At 53.9% G+C, this 17,782-nt stretch overlaps 7 protein-coding genes across 7 annotated transcripts; 4 read left to right on the top strand and 3 right to left on the bottom strand.

The window, feature by feature from the left end:
- Window positions 1-484: 484 nt before the first annotated feature.
- PG997_006291 (uncharacterized protein) lies at window positions 485-1,502 on the bottom strand (the record flags this gene model as incomplete). The annotated part of the gene is made up of 2 exons (XM_066810606.1): window positions 485-745; window positions 1,314-1,502. The coding sequence occupies 2 exons, from the start codon at window positions 1,500-1,502 to the stop codon at window positions 485-487; spliced, it is 450 nt and encodes a 149-aa protein (XP_066669529.1).
- Window positions 1,503-2,434: 932 nt separating this feature from the next.
- Window positions 2,435-4,225, top strand: PG997_006290 (uncharacterized protein; the record flags this gene model as incomplete). Its single annotated transcript, XM_066810605.1, has 1 exon — window positions 2,435-4,225. One exon carries the CDS (start codon window positions 2,435-2,437, stop codon window positions 4,223-4,225), a length of 1,791 nt encoding a protein of 596 aa, XP_066669528.1.
- A 534-nt stretch (window positions 4,226-4,759) lies between these two features.
- On the bottom strand, window positions 4,760-5,944 carry PG997_006289 (uncharacterized protein; the record flags this gene model as incomplete). The annotated part of the gene is made up of 1 exon (XM_066810604.1): window positions 4,760-5,944. The coding sequence occupies one exon, from the start codon at window positions 5,942-5,944 to the stop codon at window positions 4,760-4,762; it is 1,185 nt and encodes a 394-aa protein (XP_066669527.1).
- A 1,769-nt stretch (window positions 5,945-7,713) lies between these two features.
- Window positions 7,714-8,643, top strand: PG997_006288 (MED6 mediator subfamily complex component; the record flags this gene model as incomplete). The annotated part of the gene is made up of 2 exons (XM_066810603.1): window positions 7,714-8,049; window positions 8,110-8,643. The coding sequence occupies 2 exons, from the start codon at window positions 7,714-7,716 to the stop codon at window positions 8,641-8,643; spliced, it is 870 nt and encodes a 289-aa protein (XP_066669526.1).
- Window positions 8,644-9,822: 1,179 nt separating this feature from the next.
- PG997_006287 (uncharacterized protein) lies at window positions 9,823-11,114 on the top strand (the record flags this gene model as incomplete). The annotated part of the gene is made up of 3 exons (XM_066810602.1): window positions 9,823-10,816; window positions 10,869-10,958; window positions 11,023-11,114. The coding sequence occupies 3 exons, from the start codon at window positions 9,823-9,825 to the stop codon at window positions 11,112-11,114; spliced, it is 1,176 nt and encodes a 391-aa protein (XP_066669525.1).
- Window positions 11,115-11,225: 111 nt separating this feature from the next.
- Window positions 11,226-11,722, bottom strand: PG997_006286 (uncharacterized protein; the record flags this gene model as incomplete). The annotated part of the gene is made up of 2 exons (XM_066810601.1): window positions 11,226-11,510; window positions 11,567-11,722. 2 exons carry the CDS (start codon window positions 11,720-11,722, stop codon window positions 11,226-11,228), a joined length of 441 nt encoding a protein of 146 aa, XP_066669524.1.
- Window positions 11,723-12,219: 497 nt separating this feature from the next.
- Window positions 12,220-15,806, top strand: PG997_006285 (putative ECM16- DEAH-box RNA helicase; the record flags this gene model as incomplete). Its single annotated transcript, XM_066810600.1, has 2 exons — window positions 12,220-15,324; window positions 15,369-15,806. 2 exons carry the CDS (start codon window positions 12,220-12,222, stop codon window positions 15,804-15,806), a joined length of 3,543 nt encoding a protein of 1,180 aa, XP_066669523.1.
- Window positions 15,807-17,782: the final 1,976 nt, after the last annotated feature.

Genomic DNA, 17,782 nt, shown 5'->3' with positions numbered 1-17,782 from the left:
TCTCTGGGTGCATTCTCCGGACTTGAAACCAGGAAACGTCACATCAGGACATTATATCAACACCACGTTCAAAGCTTGGAACTTGGTAGCCCCTGCCCCGAAGAAATCGTTCAATATCGAAATTGCGCTCTACCAAAACCAGACGAAGAGTCATGACGAGTGGCTGGAACAGCTGACGGAGATGGCCGGTCGTGCGATGAGCAACTCCCAGGATGACTCTATGGCCTGGTGGCACGAGTACTGGGATCGCTCCTACATCGTCATCAATGAAGACGCAGGCCCTGAAGACCCTGGATTTCAAGTCGGTAAGAACTACCAGCTGTGGCGGTACATGATGGGGTGCAACGCCTTTGGAGAGTGGCCGACGAAGTTCAACGGCGGCTTGTTCACCTTTGACCCGTACCTGGCGAACCCATCTCGCGCCTGGACCCCTGACCACCGAAGATGGGGAGGGGGCACATTCACGGCGCAGAACCAGAGACTGTTATACTGGCCGCTCCTTCGAACCGGTGATTTTGATGTGATGAAGGCCCAGTTCGACTTCTACAAGCGAATCACTCCCAATGCTCTGATCAGGGGCCAGCACTACCACGACAACGATGCTGCCTACTTCCTCGAGCAGGGCGACAACACTGGGCTGTCCAACGTTTTCGAATACCATGCCCAGTGGTATGATGATGAGAACCCTATTCCAAGGCCTTCGTTCTTCCCCGACGGAGACCTCTGGAATGTGTGGCTCAGCAACCTTCAGGAAACAGCCAAGTAAGGCTCAGAATCCGTCTTGTTGGTTTTGTTGCTGTGTGGAACTTAACTAATACTTTGATAGCGAGTTTGCCGACATGATATTGCAAGCAAACATGTACTCGGGCTTGGATATCACACCATACTTGGAGTTCATCGAGTATCAGCTGGCCTGGTTCGACAAATACTATCGCAAAGAAGCTAACAAACGGTCTCCTTGGCAGCTAGATGGCTACTACGGCAACGAGACCCTAATCATCTACCCAGCATCAGCGGCCGAGACATATAAGGAGTCGTACAATCCCTCCTCGACGACATCCGGCCTGCGAAAGCTCATCACGGACCTCTTGGCCGTCGACCAGTACAAGATCGAGAACCGGACTCACTACCTACGGTATCTGGCGACGGTGCCGCCGACGCCCCTCCGCGAGCAGCAGGGCCGCACCTGCATCGCGCCCGCGCTGGCCTACACGCGCATCCAGAACAGCGAGACGCCGCAGCTGTACCCGGTGTTCCCCTGGGGCGAGTACGGGCTGGGCCTGCCGAACCTGACGCACGCCGTCAACACGTACCTGTACGACACGGAGACGCAGGCGGGCCACGGCAACAAGGGCTGGAACCAGGACGTCATCTGGCTCGCGCGCATGGGGCTCACGGCCAACGCGACGGCCATGACCGAGGACCGGTTCCGCGACAGCGACGTCTGCAAGTTCCCGGCCTTCAAGGGCCCCAACTTCGACTGGACCCCGGATTTCAATCATTACGGCGCCGCGGCCCCTCGGGCTGCACGAGCAGCTCGTCCAGACCTTCGTGGGCGACGATATCCGGCTTCTGGCCGCATGGCCGGACCGCTGGAGCGCCCGGTTCAAGGTCTGGGCGCCGCGGAATACCACGCTGGAGGGCGTGGTCGAGAAGGGAAATAAGATGGGGTCGTTGGTCGTGCTGCCGGCGAGCCGGGCGGGGGATGTGATATATGGGCAAGAATAGTGCGTCCTGTTACAAGTGCTTGGCTGTGTTCAGGAGTGTACCCCTGATTGAATGTGTCCATCGGTAAAATTTACATATTGTATCATTTTGAGTCATCTCCGTTGTCAATGTCCATGAATCTAGGTCAATGTGTTACGCCTTTCGAATACAATAGGTGGGATGCTCTATACGATACTCGGCCTTTGCTACACAGGGAAGTGCGGAGCAAACACCGCCAGCGGCCTTGCGGCGAGTGCGGCACAGATCCCCGCACGCAGCGGATTGCTGACTAGACCATCCCATCTAATCCCACCGCGGCAATGTCCCACGTCCATCCCACCGGGTATTGCGATACTTCCCCGAAATGGCGTAACTTTATTTCAGCAGTGGGCATGACAAATCATGAAAACGTATTGAAGCACTAAAGAAAGGTGCCATAGATTCGCAGAAACCGGGGGACGGTGGAATTCTTATAATACTCTCCCTTCATGACTCTGCAGAAGCCAACCAGATGCTATGTCTATGCTCTGTTGTTAAGCCCATCATAACCGTCTACGTGTTAGCTGCGTTCCTATACCTCAGCACATCATCAACATCAGCACGTGATATATCCTCAAGCTTAGAGCACGCCGTAAACCAAGCAGAACTGTTCGGAATCCACCATCCGTTTTCCTCCGATTACTTCTCCTTTTCCTCCTTGGGGGAAGAACCCGGGCCGGAAGAAGACATGGCCACAGCCGTGGCGTCCGGGGGAGAAGGATGGCACGCCGGCGAGCGTGCGATCCATCAGACCCTGCTTGGCGCTCGTGAGCGGCCGCGTGACAACCCCACATACCCCGGCCTGGCGCCCTCATACGGGTACCGAGTACAGAGCTCGCCCCTTGTCGCCTTCGGCACCTTGGACCGTGACGGTCGGCCCTGGACCACGATCTGGGGCGGCGAGGCCGGGTTCTGCCGGCCCGTCGCGCAGGGCGTGCTGGGCGTCCGCGGGGCCGCGGTGGATGCGCGGTTCGACCCGGTACTGGATGCATTATTCGGGGGCGGGACTGGCCAAGGGGGCGTTCAAGATGGCGAGGTCGTCCGTCCCGAGGGCGGCAAGGTCATGTCTAGCTTGTCGATCGATCTTGAGACGCGCGATCGTGTCAAACTCGCGGGACGGATGGTAGCAGGTGCCGTAAGTCTCACAGCCCAGGACGGCGCCCTTGCGGACCTACAGATGGCCTTCCAAGTCACGGAGAGCCTGGGGAACTGTCCCAAGTACTTGAACAAGAAGCGCATCGTGCCGCAAACCCCCCATCCTCAGCTCGCGAGCCAGGGGCGGCTGGGCTTGCCCCTATCCAATGAGGCCATCGAGCACGTCCACAAGGCGGATTTGTTCTTCATCTCGAGCAAGCACGGCGCCGCCGACAACGGGAGCGAGGCGGAGAGCATGGACACAAACCACCGCGGCGGCCCGGCGGGCCTCGTGCGAGTGTTTCGTAACGATGAGTCCGAAGGCGTCACGCTGGTCTACCCGGAGTATAGCGGCAATAGGCTTTACCAGACCCTGGGCAACCTGCAGACCGACCCTTCCGTCGGGCTCGCCATCCCGGACTTCGAGACGGGCGATGTTCTCTACCTCACGGGTCGTGCCTCCATCTTAATTGGCGGCAAGGCGGCTGCGTATCTCCCGCGCACCAAGCTTGCGGTACGAATCGATGTACAGGAAGCCCGGTTCGTGAAAGACGGTCTTCCCTTCCGCGGATCAGCAATAGATTACTCTCCCTACAACCCACCAGTCCGACGCCTTGCCACCGAGAAACCGCCTCCCGAGGCTACAGCGAACGAGTCCGGCCTCGGCACCGCACGACTCGTGGCGCGGGAGGAGACCACACCCACAATTTCGCGATACGTTTTCCAACTCTCCTTATCATCCCCCAACAGCACTACCAGTTCTACAAAGCCAGCATCCCTGTGGCATGCCGGGCAGCACGTCACCCTCGACTTCGGCCCGGAGCTGGACCACGGCTGGAGCCACATGCGGGACGACAACCCGCAGAGCCTAAACGACGACTTCGTTCGGACCTTTACCGTCAGCAGTCCTCCTCCTTCTCCTCCGACCTCTCCCGACCCTGTCGAGTTCGAGATCACGGCGCGCCGCCACGGCCCCGTGACGGCGCTGCTCGCCAAGTGGAACCTGCGCGTGCCGCTCGAGCTGCCCGTGCTAGGTTTTGGGGGCGAGGAGGCGTTCCGGCTGCCGGTCCTTGCGCAAGCCGCAGAAAACAACGGTGCAGAGACGCCATCGCAAAGAACCACGAGCGTTTTCGTGGCGGGGGGCGTGGGGATCACGCCGCTGATGGCGCAGGCCAGCGATGTGCTGTCATCTTCCCACTATGACGACGATGCAATACGGCCTTTAAAACTTCTTTGGAGTCTGCGGCGCGAGGACTTGGCTCTTGCGGTTAAGGTCTTGGAGAAGGACCCTGCGCTGGCGAAAAGACGGCACCACTACACTCTTCGTGACAGGCTCCGTCAGTAGTGATAGTGGTGGGCTAGCAAAGGACGAAGAAATAGTGCGGCTGGAAGAGATGGGCGTGGTCGTCAAGATGATGCGCATGGGGCGGGACGATGTCCTGGGCGCTGCTGCTGACGGCAGGTCTGGGCAGAACAAAAGACGGTTCTTCTGCTGCACGGGGCCGGAGTTGATGAAGAGCTTGTTGCAGTGGACCAAAGGGGAAGATGTGGTGTTTGAGAGTTTTCAGTATTAGCATCATAGAGGGAAGGAGGGGAAATACAAAGATAGAAGAAGAAAAGGGGGAAAGTACACTAGACTCCAGCAACTTGGCCAAATCACTCGCCGTGAAGCAGGTTGCATGAAGTGGTCAGTTGCTTCTATTATCTTCTTGTTTTTGGTATAAGGTCTGCATCTAAGTGTGGACGTTGTCCAACTGGAGCCAGTACTTGCTACACGCCAGTCAAAAGTTGCTCCGCAAATGCATTCGCTATAAACCCAAATCTATCCTGCTCCGTCCCATAAGCAAATACACAAAGGCCGCTGGTTTTTATATAGCTATCATAGCAACGTCCAGCTGTCTTCTTCTTCGTCGGCTTGACTATCAGCGCAGTCGTTTTCATCATCTTCATTACCGCCGTCGTCGTTCCTGTCGTGGTTGGCCGCAGTATCCAGCGCGAGTTGGTCCAATATGATCCGGAGTTCTCTTAGTTGGTCCGCAAGCATGGCTGCGTCGTCCCTGTGGTCTCGACTGGTTGTTCGTCCTGAGCGGCCGTCATTGTTGTTATGCTTCTGCCCATCCACTAATGTCCCGCTATCGTTCTCCGAAGCGCCTGAACTTACCAGGGGGCTACTCAGCTGTTGCCTGAGGGCGTCTCGCTCCCGTACAAGTCGCTGCATGTGGGAACTGGAGTCCCTCAACAGAGAATCCTGCTCCACTAACCTATCCTTGAGTCTTTTCACATCGCTATCGGTTCCCACCCCCTGTGCCAGCGCCATGTCTCGCGCGTTGGCGCAGTTCGCGAGTGTACGTCGCACTTTGCCTTCGTAGTCTCGCAGCGCGGGGTAATATGTCATCAACGCGCCCGGTAGCTTCAGCGCCGGTTCTACGACATAGCTGGCGACAACTGAGGACACCCTGGACGATAATACCGGGAGCAGATGCCTATTATGGTTGGCTAGAGTGAGCATCTGTCCTGACAAATCGAGACAGAACTGCGTATTGGATTGAATGGCCTGCGTCAGGGCATTGATACGCTCGGCCAGGTCTTGCTGCGATTCGTCCGGGTGCAACGGCAGACGCCTGGGGTCGATGGGCACGGCATCGTCTTCAAATCGGCCAGGGGGTAGAGAAACAGACGTGTATATATCCGACACCAAGGACGGGCTCTGTGAACGATTGCGCGGCGCGGGTTTCCTCGATGTGCGGCGGTAATTGGCAGTGGCTGAAGAGTCATAAGGAGAAGACATGTGAGATGGCCTCCGATGCCGGGATAGATGACTTTTGCCGTGGTCGCTCGGTGCGAGCTGCATCTGCGGTGGGTTGTGGTGTTGAGGTCGTTTTTGGTTCGCACTGAGAGGCGTGAGAGGTGATTTCACGAACCCATGCGCGTCGATGCTTTGTTCGTCTGCCGTGCTGGGCGACAGGTCCAGGTCACTGATTTGGCTATCGGACAGTAGCAGGCCGGGAACGTCGTCGTCATCGTTGGCAGAGAATGAGGCCCTCTGGCCCAAGAAATTGTCCATGCTGGTCTGCAGGACACAAAGTGGGTTCTTGGGGTGCGGATAGAGTTCCGAGTGCTAATCGTGAACCTGTAACGAGTTGCAACTCTCCATCCTGACGCTTTGTCGTGAAGTCGAGCAAGAGATTGTGCAAGGCAGGAGATGACGTCCACACCGGCGAATCGTCTCGCAAAAAGGGCGAGTGGATGAGGGGACAGTAGCTGGTCCGCCGAAGAGTCTCGACCCAAGGTAGAAAAATCAAATACAAACCAACACGCTTTTCTCCGGTCTCAGAGTTTGACAGCCGCCTGGGACTGTGTGCGCTGGTAGACTTGACGTGATAAGAGGGAGTTGAGGCTCACAAGTCCATGCCAGATACCCACGCACGCCCAGCCAGCTCCCATGCTTTTGGCGGGATACCTATAGATAGATAGATGCGTCGGCAACACCAGCACATACAACTGGCCGTTGCGTGGTTTCCTACAGGCAAAGCTGGTTTCAGTGCAAATTCGATTTCCCTAGGGTAGCTGTTGCCTGTTCTGCAGGTCGCTCTCGTTGACCGAGCTACGAAGGCACCAGGATTTATTAGGGTACGCGCACATCTTGGGTAAGTAGGGACTGCACCAATGCGGGTTGCGACTTAAGTTCAGTCAGGCGGCAGAAAGTGACGTTGCCTGCTGCACGCGACAGATGTCATGGTTTGGCCAGGCCATTTCTGTTGGTTCCGGCAGCTTCACCAAACTTTCGAATCGTTGCACTATGTGGTGAATGAAACACCATGTTGGTCTGTCTTGAACGAGATAGAACACACACTATACTTGCACCTAACAATAGCTGGAAATAACCATAGTAACAAACCGAGTGTCAATGAGTGCCCATGCTGATAAAATTCATTGGCTTATCCCGTCAGGGTCCCATGCAATTGGTACGCTACACGGTACACCTATGAAGAACATTAAAGGTAGGTAGGTAAAGACAAAAGCTGGAGCAGTAAGTGATGGAATCAATACTTAGGGAAGAGTGCAAGTTCTGATTATTGAGATTGGTAATCAGCGTAAGTTCTATTAAGCAAAAATCTTTCACGTCAATTCGTCACCAGACAACTTCAAGGTGTCATAGTATAGTGGTCAGTACAACACGTTGTGGAAGCACAAAGTGTTCCGTGTAGACCCCGGTTCGATTCCGGGTGACGCCAATATTTTTAACGTTATTATTATAATAATAATAACGACTTATTGTACTTACTGGTATTTTTCTTGGATTTTTTACTGTCTTAAGTGGTTGAGAAATAGGTGTGTTGCAATGCGTGGTTTTGTGGTCTAGAGAAGTGTGTATTAAAACTACATGTATCAAAGCGCGTGTTGCTCATGTTCAACGCCGATTGACGCTGTGGGGCAGCCACTTAGAGCATGCTAGCGGACGAAACAGGGCATGCGCGCAGGCATGTCTACAAGGGTTAGATGCGCTAAACAAAGTCCGCATTAGGTGATAAAGGCGACCCCACGTCACCTAAGTTCCAGACCTGACAGCTTCCAGCAGCAGCAGAGCTTCAAGGTCTGTATTCTTGCCCTCTCCAGGCCACCATCTCGAGGCCACCACCCCAGAGTACGGGTTCCTTTCAATTGGGCTTTGGTCTCCCTCCCGAACAAAAATCGATCTACCTTGTTCGACAAACGACAGCACCCCATACATTGCTTCGAGATGTCGCTCAACGGCCTCGCCCTGGACGAGATCCAATGGAGAGACTCGAATCTGGTCATGCAGATGGGCGGCATCCACTCCAACACCGTCTTATGGTACTTCGCCAACTCCCCTTTTACGACAAGACCTGCAACAATGCCGTCTTGTTCCAGCAGGCCCAGTTCAACATCACCATGGTCCAGTATGTCGAGTCCCGCGAGGCGCTCGAGGGCCGGCTCAAGACCATGTCAGGCCTGGAATTCATGGTGGCAGAGCAGCCTGCTGTCACGGGCCCCGGCTACGGCACTGGCGTCTGGGTCATTCGAAAACAGACTCGCCGCAAGCAGTCCAACCAGGACGACATCGTAGAGATTCATGCGACCTACTATGTCGTGGGAGACAACATCATCATGGCGCCTACTCTGGCCGACATCCTCACGTTTCGCATGGTAATTGGGCCCCCTAGTCCGCCCATGCTGCCTACACTATACTGACAGCACACTTACCAGACCACTATATCCTCGTATCTGAGCAAATGCTTCCCTGCAGCCGACGAAGCGACCACCTGGTCCCCGGCCACCGGCCACGAGTATCGCATGCCACCCGCCGTCACCCAGACCCGCGAGCAGCAGACCATAGCGTCTAAGGAGGCGACACCGATGCCCGAGAGCCAAGCGAGCAAGGGGCTAGCCGAGGCAAAGAAGCCCAGCCAGTCAACGACACTGGCGCCACAGCTCGCTGACCAGACCTGGGCCATCCACATGCGGTTCGGTGGGGAGTACATGGACGAGAACCCCATCACAGGCAAGCCCGGCGACTTCCACCTGTCCTCGACGGGCCGCAAGGAGAAGCTTCAGCCTCCCGTTCTGAACCCTCTCACCATTCCCGCCGCCGACAGCACCAATAAGAGCCCCGCCTCCGCGCCCGGCGACAAGCCCGGCAAGCCCGGCTCTGGCGATAAGACACCTAAAACGCCAACGAGCGGCCTTTCCAAGCCGAGACGGAAGAAGAGCAAGACTGGTTTCACGCCGACTGCATCATAGAAAGACAAGTCGGCCGGGCAGTCTCAGCTACAGGGCGGCAAAGAGCCAAATCCGGCTGATCAGGGTACTCGCCCGAGAGCGAAGAAAAAGAAGAACGCGAAGCTTCGTGCTGACAAGGAGAATCAGCCGGTTACCCCAACGTCTTCTAATACCGTCTCTGCTGCTGGACGTGCATGGTGGGAATAAACGGAGCAGGTGATAATGGATCTTTATCGGCGTTACTGGTTTGCGAGGACAAAAAGGATTTGATACCCCAGACCGTTTACTACAGGGTCTAGATAGACAGACATTCGTCAATGACAGTGTTTCTACCATTATACCATTATCATGCGTTGAATTGCACATTAGAACCACAGCTCTTTCCTGGATTATCCCGATCACTCCGTAAATCAGGTGGCATATAGTGGGTGGTATATTTATAAGCGGTATTCAATTCGGATATACATCCACGGGATAACTTTCGACTAGCTAGACTAATTACCACTTCCGTAAACCTATAAGCAGCGAGAATAAACAGCCGTAAGACGGCGTCATAAATGTGATATTAGCAGAAAGACGGTGGCACGAAACGGTCATTAAAAAATCGTAATATCAGCGGGATTCTGCTTCAGTGCTTCTCATGCAAGTGCTACTGATATTCCTCCGGCCACCGTCGGGGCCATTTCTAAGAGCTATCAAAGAATCCCTTGATATTTCGATAGTTTACTTAAGCTTCGAAGTGAAGTTGCTACAACCTCTCACGAGTCTACATAGACCTTTGAGTGTTGCAGATCGGCGAGGCCGAACGCTCCAGTGGTGTGGCGTCCACTAGGGCCGCCGATGCCACACGGTGACCGTTGGAAATACGCACTCGTCCATTTCATGATTTTCGTGTCACAGAAGCAAACACTCATGTTTGACCTCTTCGTCCTCCTGTGACTGTAGGCTCTGAGGTAGGACTCAAGAGGGAGGTTAGTATGACTTGTTGAACGGCTCAGCCGGCGGAGGCCGGTCCGGACCAAAGACCCCGCTCTGCGTTTCCCACTCATCCATCGGGATGTCCAACAGTCAAGTTGAGTCGGCTTGATTTGACGTAGAAAATGCATCGAGATTGAGAGGGTTCATTATAAAGCCAATGGCCCCATTCGCTCGAAAAGGTTATTCTGATCCACATAACACCCTGCATTCATTCCAACCAGCATGTCTGTCGCCAAGTTACAGCTGCGCACGGCACTCGGCCCTGTCTATCGGGACGTTTTGCCGAACCCACCCCGAGACTGCACCACAGACGAGATCCCCGTCATCGATCTTGGCCCGTTGTTCTCCGACGAGTTACCGGAACGCCAGAAGGTGGCAGCGCAGATCAGGAAAGCATCTGTGAACACCGGCTTCTTCTATGTTAAGAACCACGGGATTCCGGATGAGATCATCGCCAAGTGCAAGGAGCAAGGGCTGAACTTCATGCACCAGTCCACCGAGCAAAAGAACCGCATCTCATCCCGAGGCCATAGTAAGCACTTCAACGGGTATACAGGGTCGGCATCCACCAACATATCGCCGACCGAGAGCATCGACATCAGGGAGTCGTTCTCGTTCCGGTACTCGCCGGAGCTCGACCCTGACCATCCCCAGGACATATCTGAGCTGCCCGACGATGTGAAAGAAGGCATTCAAGGCGAGGACTTTGTCTGGAAGGGCACGGCCCACCTTCCCGATTTCAAGAAGGATTGTGTGGCCTATTGGGCCAGCTGCTTGTCATTAGCCAGGAAGCTGGTCAGGAGTTTCGCCCTCTCCCTGGACCTGGATGAGCACTACTGGGATGACAAAGTCACCCATCCTGGCGCCGACTCAGTCTTCAACTACTACCGCCCCAGAACTGAACAGGAAACGAAAGACGAATTTGTAGGTCTCGGGAGCCACACCGACCTTCAGCTATTCACCCTTCTGTGGCAAGACAACATCGGCGGTCTACAAATACTGACCAAGGAAGGACAGTGGATCAAGGTAACAACACTTCTAGAAAACAAGACTATAGCCAATGCTGATACAACAAAGGCTCCTCCAATCGAAGGGACCATTGTAGTCAATATCGGAGATTACATGATGCGGCTCTGTAACGACATATACATATCAACAGTCCACCGAGTGGCCAATGAGTCACCGCTCGAACGAGTATCAATGCCGTTCTTCTTTGGTGAGTGCTCCAGCAATTGTATGATGACCGAACTCCTTGCTCATGGTTATAGGTCTGAACTTCAATTGCGTCGAGGGTGTAGTGCCTTCTTGTGTCTCCGAGACCAACCCGGCCAAATATGAGCCAATATCTGCTGGCGAATGTATGTAGTCCTTCGCTGCCCCGGGAGTCCACCTAGGCGGCTATCTCACTGATTTCCATAACAGGGGTCCAGAGACGATTCAAGCAAGAGAGGAAGGCTTTTGATGAAAAAGCCGCGCCATCTATCGCCCCGAGTGCTGTAGTCATCCCGACTTGAACGCAGCTCATAAGTTCTGCCTCACCCCTTACTAGCGCTTGGCACCTAAGGGATATGACTGGGTTCAATGTTTGGTGCCAATTGGATTGGTATGCCCGATAGGCAATGCTCTCACAGAATCTTCTGGATGAGCTCAATGAGGTCAAAGAACGATTCTCGATTCGGTGTGGGCTTTTGGAGCCCAAGACCTACGAGCAGAGTTCTGCCCTCCTCGGGGTTTTTGCGTGCTATGTGACTTGCAATCTGCGCCGCATAGAGCTGCCCAGAGGATTCACGCTCTTCACCTCCGCCGCCGAGCAGTGTCCTTGGAGTGAGATGGGCCAAGGGCAATAAGCTTGGGTTTGGAAGAGCCATCTCGGCAGCAGCAGGCGAAGGTGCGAGAAGTGGGACTTGGATCTGCCGCATGTTTAGTTGAGACCGTAGAAAGAAAGGGGACCAGCGAGCCACTATACCCATTGCGAAAGCCTGCCTTCTTGAGACAATGTGACCATGATCTTGTCTGCAAAGTTCATGACCATTGCTTCGGTTGCTATCCCATCAATGAGACCGTTTGCCTGCTTGGATGGCGCTGGGTAAGGCTCCTCCTTGACCTGAGAAAGATCCGCCATGTTCGCTGTAGTTTGACTGAAATGACAGGAGATGAAACAGTGGCAAGATCCCGGAAATGAGGTCCGCCTTTGCGTGCGCGTCTGATTTCTATGATCGATTGGTAGATGTTTGTGCTTCACTCGATCAGGCAGGTTTTGTCAATGCCGGCAACCAATGCACTTGAGCTGAGAGCTTTAGGTAGGTGAGCTCACGGCGTGCTATACTGTCTGCTGTGGGGCAAATAACCGTCCTAAGGCGCTTACTGCAGGGAACCCCGCGCTAGGCCAGCGCAAGTGGGCCCCAGATTTCTGCCACCTAGGTCCGCCAAAATTTCATGTCCAGGAATCAATCAGAAGTGGTCACTTTCATAGGCGACGGATTGATTTAGAACTTGGAAGTATGGAAATGCTCTTCATTATGAGTTGTTAGCACCATTTTCCCACTCTCCCTTTTCACTTATATGGCAACCAACTTCGCAGACTAGACTTGAAGTGTTTGATAACCGTATTCGAACAAAATGCCAGTCAAAAAGTTTGTTCCTCGGCAGAGGAAGCACAAAGTCCTTGCGCGCCAAAAGGCATCTACTGAGGCCCAGCCCGAAGACTCAAATCAGCTGGAATCGACAAAAGACTCCAGACAGGAATTGGATGACAGGAAAGAACAGCTCCGAAAGGAGTTGCAGGGCGAAGGCCCCAAAATCAGCGGCAAGAAGGCCAAGCGTCTAGAGAAATACATCGAAACCAAGATCAGGAAAGATGAAAACCGTGCTTTGCTCGCCAAACTGGCCGAGAATAAAATCGACACCAGTCTGTTCTCAAGCAGTCGTACTCTGGGCCAAAAGACCGAGACAAAGAAGCAGCTTTTGCAGCGCGCCTTGAGAGAGCACGCTGCTGGTATCGCCGACCATGGCGATGAGCTCTTTGAAGAGCGTCCAACTGCACCTGAGAGCAATGAAGAGACTTTACCACAGAAGCACACACCGGCAGCTTCCAGCCAGGATGAAGCGCAACTGAGCAAACCGCAAGCCTCAGAAGCCACTCCAGTTCAACCGGCTGCTGGATCTGGTCTGAAGCGGCCCCTTGATGTAGACGACGAGGGCCGACCAGTCATCAAAAAGCGACAGAAGCGAGGTGGAGTAAAAGCCAAGGCCAGCCTTGCAGCACCGAAGGTAGCCCACCCAGAGCCCGTTCACCAAGAAGAATCGGACTCAGACTCAGAGTCTGAAGATGATGAGTGGAAGGGATTCAGCTCTGAGAATGAGCCAGATGACCAAGGATCCGGCATGGAGGAGGACTCAAGCAGTGAAAATGAGGAAACCGGGTCATCCGATGACGAGGACGAGGACGATAGTGATGAGGATGGAGAGCCAGATACGAAGCAGAGGTCCTCTGCATTCAAAGCTTGGGCGCATCAGCAACGCAACGAGGCAATGGGGTATACACCAGTGGAGTCGAATGCCATGCTCCTTGACATACCACGACCGGCGAATTTCGAGCCCCGTCCATTGGAGCAAGAGCCTTTGCCACTTGAACTCCAGCCCACGACGAATGTTGCACGAAAGGCCTTTGCTGTCCCAGTCACGCGGCAGGCCGAAATCCAGGAAGCGCGATTGAAGTTGCCAGTCGTAGCCGAGGAACAGAAGATCATGGAGGCTATTCACAATAACAATGTTGTCGTTATCTGCGGAGCTACAGGTTCCGGAAAGACCACACAAGTGCCGCAGTTCCTCTTCGAGGCAGGTTACGGCTCGCCAGATTCGCCTACGCCTGGCTTGATCGGAGTTACGCAGCCAAGAAAGGTCGCGGCCGTGAGCATGTCGAAGCGAGTGAGCCAAGAGCTGGGAAACCACTCCCACAAAGTGGCGTACCAGATCCGATTTGAGGGTACCGCAGATGATAACACGGCTGTGAAATTCATGACCGACGGTGTTCTGCTTCGAGAAGTTTCCAACGACATTTCCCTGAAGAAATACTCGGCAGTTATCATTGACGAGGCACACGAGAGGAGTGTCAACACAGACATTCTCATCGGAATGCTCAGTCGTGTGGTGAAGTTACGAGAGGAGATGGCGGTAGAAGACAAAAACATCATGCCACTGAAGCTTATTATCATGTCTGCGACATTGCGCATAGATGATCTGACGAAGAACCCGGTGCTATTCCCATCGCCTCCGCCTGTTCTTGATGTAGAAGGGCGACAGTTCCCGGTCACGACACATTTCGCTCGCCAGACGCGCCACGACTACGTGGAAGAAGCTTACAAGAAGATACTCAGAGGGCATCGCAAGTTGCCCCCGGGTGGCTTCCTTGTTTTCTTGACTGGCCATGATGAGATATCACGCTTGAGCAAGTTGCTGAAGTCTTCATCAACGGGTTTAAACTCTGCAGCGTACCCAAAAGTTCGCATTTCGGCTAACGATGCGCCTCTGGAAGTGGAGGACATTGAGTTTGGCAACACAAACGACACTACCCAAGACGACTACGATGAAGTCGAAATAGTCGACGACGTCGATGATGAAGAAAACGAAGAAGACGACACGGAATTTGACATTCCGGATCAGCAAGGAGGTACTGGGCCTCTGAAAATGCACATCTTACCACTTTACTCCCTTCTTCCAACAAAGGAGCAGATGAAAGTATTTGATCCGCCACCTGAGGGGTCACGACAAATCATCCTGGCGACAAATGTGGCAGAGACAAGTTTGACTATCCCAGGCATTCAATACGTCTTTGACTGTGGCCGGTCGAAGGAGCGGCGCTTTGACAAGGATAATGGTGTTCAAAGCTATGAAATCAGCTGGGTCAGTAAAGCGAGCGCCAACCAAAGGGCTGGACGAGCAGGAAGGACAGGGCCAGGACATTGCTACCGACTCTTCTCATCAGCAGTCTACGAGAGAGACTTCAGGGAATTTGCAGACCCAGAGCTTCTGAGAATGCCAATAGAGGGTGTGGTTCTTCAGCTGAAAGCAATGAGGTTACAGCATGTCGTTAACTTCCCCTTTCCCACACCACCCGAGCGGCAAAGTCTTGCGAAAGCTGAGAAGCTCCTTAAGTATCTCTCCGCAGTTACTCCAGAGGGCCAGGCAACGGATATCGGAGCCACGATGGCACGTTTCCCGCTGCCGCCTCGTTTTGCTCGGATTCTGCTTGTCGGGCACCTCCACGACTGCATGCCTTACACGATTGCTCTCGTGTCCGGACTCTCGGTAGCAGATATTTTCATACCCGAGACTCAAGCAATACCAGCCCTCGCCGAACGAGAAGAGGGTGCATACCGAACGAACGATGACGTGATAGCCGAAACAGAGCAGCAGCAGATACGAAAACGGTACAATGAAGTTCACAGGAATTTCCGATCACTCGACGACACCTCTGACGCAATCAAACTGCTTCAAGCAGTTGGAGAATTTGCCCATGACCCCACTGAGAAATGGTGTGAAGACCACTTCGCGAGGTTTAAAGGCTTGAGCGAGTCCCAGAAGCTACGCCGGCAGATAACGAATCTTCTGCAGAAAGATATACCGGCCTTCGCCAATCTCACTTTCCAGGAGAAACTGGACCGGCCCAGCGCAAAGCAAATCGCTGCCCTGAAGCAGATGGTGGCGGCTGGCTTCATTGACCAAGTCGCGATTCGTGGTGACCTAGCACCTGTGCCCCAGAGCTGCAGAGAAGACCGGGGCGTGCTATCGATGTCCCATACATCCCTCTGCATCCCCTCGACACCCAAGATGATGCAGATAAGCTGGTCTACATACACCCCTCGTCCTCTCTTGCGCACCGTAGCACACAAGAACTGCCAGAGTATATCGTGTACTCGCATCTCCAACGGCAAGCACCGTCTGTTGATGCAACGAAGAGGCCTAAAACTAGAATGCTGGCGCTGACGAACGTTACGGGCGCGCAGCTGGCAGCTTTGGCCAAGGGCACCCCTCTCATCACCTATGGAAAACCCATCAAAGAGATCAAGACCAATGACCCATCGGTAAGGGAGATCTGGGCCGTCCCGTATCTAAGGGCTGAGGGGACCGGTGGCCAGGGGTGGCCTCTACCGGTCAAGAAGATCACGCAAAGGAAGGTGCCTGGCAAGGGATGGGTAGCCGAATGACTGTATAAATACTTAGTAGACTAGACTGGATATGTAGTTTACATCGTATGAATGTGATTGGCAGAAACACTGTCGCTAACTTTATGTCTACCTAAGTTGTCTGCTTGCTCAAGATTCGTCTTTAAATTACACACTGGTTTTTAATATATTATAATATTTATTTATTTAAAGATTGTTATACAACACTCCAATGGTTTTTTGACCTTGTGGGCAGAAAAACACACATAATTGTGAGATCACCTTCTGAGTAAGATGAAATCACGCACTACGTAAACGAGTAGTTTTTTCGATGCCTCTTTTGCGGCAATTCCTTCCTTCTACGTAAAGATTGCAGTGTGCAGTTTCGGTGTAGAGTATGATGAGTTATGAGGGAGGGGCTCTGCATTGACGAATCGGTCGGTGTCTGTCTGTTTATCCCACCGCCATACCAAATCCCGTGCAACAGCAGATGCGAAACTTGATGGTCTTATTTGAAATAGCCCCAATGCCGCCCGACGAAAGGAAGCTTTCCCTGGAGAATGGGCTGTTCAACACGGCGAAATGCAAAAAATTTCTCATCACAGGCCAGGAAATGGAGGACGGCCACCCCGCTATCGGGGCGACTTAGTAAAGTTCCCTGCCTGGGTATATCGCTCCACTTGAAAAGCTCCGGTGCTCCTCCCGAGATACATGGCGTTTTAGCGCTCGAGCACTCACTGGACAAAGGCAATGCGCCCAGAGTCTCGCGTGGGGCGTCGTTTCGCGAGCGGAGGGCAGAGAGGGGAGAGGGGACAGGCAACAGGGGGACGTGGATGGCCACGGGCAAGCGAAAGGGGCAGAGGGGGATCTCGGATGGGGGAGAGGAGGGCAACTAAGGGCGAGTGGTGGTAGTTGATATGGGCACCGAACGGTTGCGATTGCGTTTCTTTTCAGCCATCTGGGCCTGCGGGCCAGCGAAGGGCGGGCAGGCTGGCAGGCTGGCAGGGTCGCACCGGGACGGTATAAGTTGAGTGGCTGGCCTGGACAGGTTACGGGTGTTTTTTTGCTCCAGTTTGTGCCCCAGTCGCTATACGCAACATGCTGCATACTGTATTAGTTGGTAGGTTAGTTGACGACCCCTTCCACCTTCTGCTGCGATTCGATGGTCATATCCATTTCGTCCCGTCCCCAGAAGTTTCACTCCGTTTCAAGTCTCGTCATGGCTCAATGCCTGCCTTAGATACACAAGGGAATAGATCATCAGCATCCGCCGTCTTGCATGCCGTTCGTCCGCTTTCGAAAAGGGTCACACGCCTCTTTGTCTGTTTTGTATCCTACTAGCCCGGCAGGGGTTGGGTTCTTTGGCCTGGACGCCACCAAACCAAACTGCAACGGATTTGGGGAGGGTTTCTTGCTGGCAAATAAATGCCTAGCAGCGCGACGCCTGAAGAGCACCATACCAGATCTGCAGAAACAGGATAGGGGATCGAGCAGGCGGGTGACTAATGTTATGTCTCGTGTTTACTAGGTATATCCAGAGCAGCCATCCCATCTCGAAAGTTAAAGTTGTGTACGTAGGTTAGGTAGGCAGGGCAACTCAGTGACGTCCATCCTACCTGGCTAGCCTCCATGCAGCTAGCTACGGCGCAGTCGCCTGCCTAACCTTCTCTACTAAAGCTTACTTACCTCAAGGGGAGGTGAATACCTGAGCTCCTGAGTTCTGTGCGACGTGTGCTGCACCCCGTAAGTTCCAGGGCCGAAGGCTCTCAGGGCTTCCAAGGTTGGTTTGGTTCATCCTCGAGGCAGCTTGGCAGTGATCCGTGAGGCAGCGTCGTAACACGGTGCCACGCAGGCAACTGCACCCCCAGCAGCGAGAACCCCGTCTAGAACGCTCAAGTGGGCGTTCCTCCATTGTACATACAGTGCGTGCATTGCTGATCGGGGGGGCAGCTCAAGGCCTCAAGGACCCTGTGGCCAAACAAAGGGCATCGACCTGACCTGCCCACTGCCCACTGTCA

Source organism: Apiospora hydei (assembly GCF_038363865.1).
Source record: "Apiospora hydei strain CBS 114990 chromosome Unknown utg000005l_segment0_segment0, whole genome shotgun sequence".
NCBI lineage: Eukaryota > Fungi > Ascomycota > Sordariomycetes > Amphisphaeriales > Apiosporaceae > Apiospora > Apiospora hydei.
Note: the sequence above shows the minus strand (reverse complement) of the source record. Positions and strands in the feature narration are given on the sequence as shown.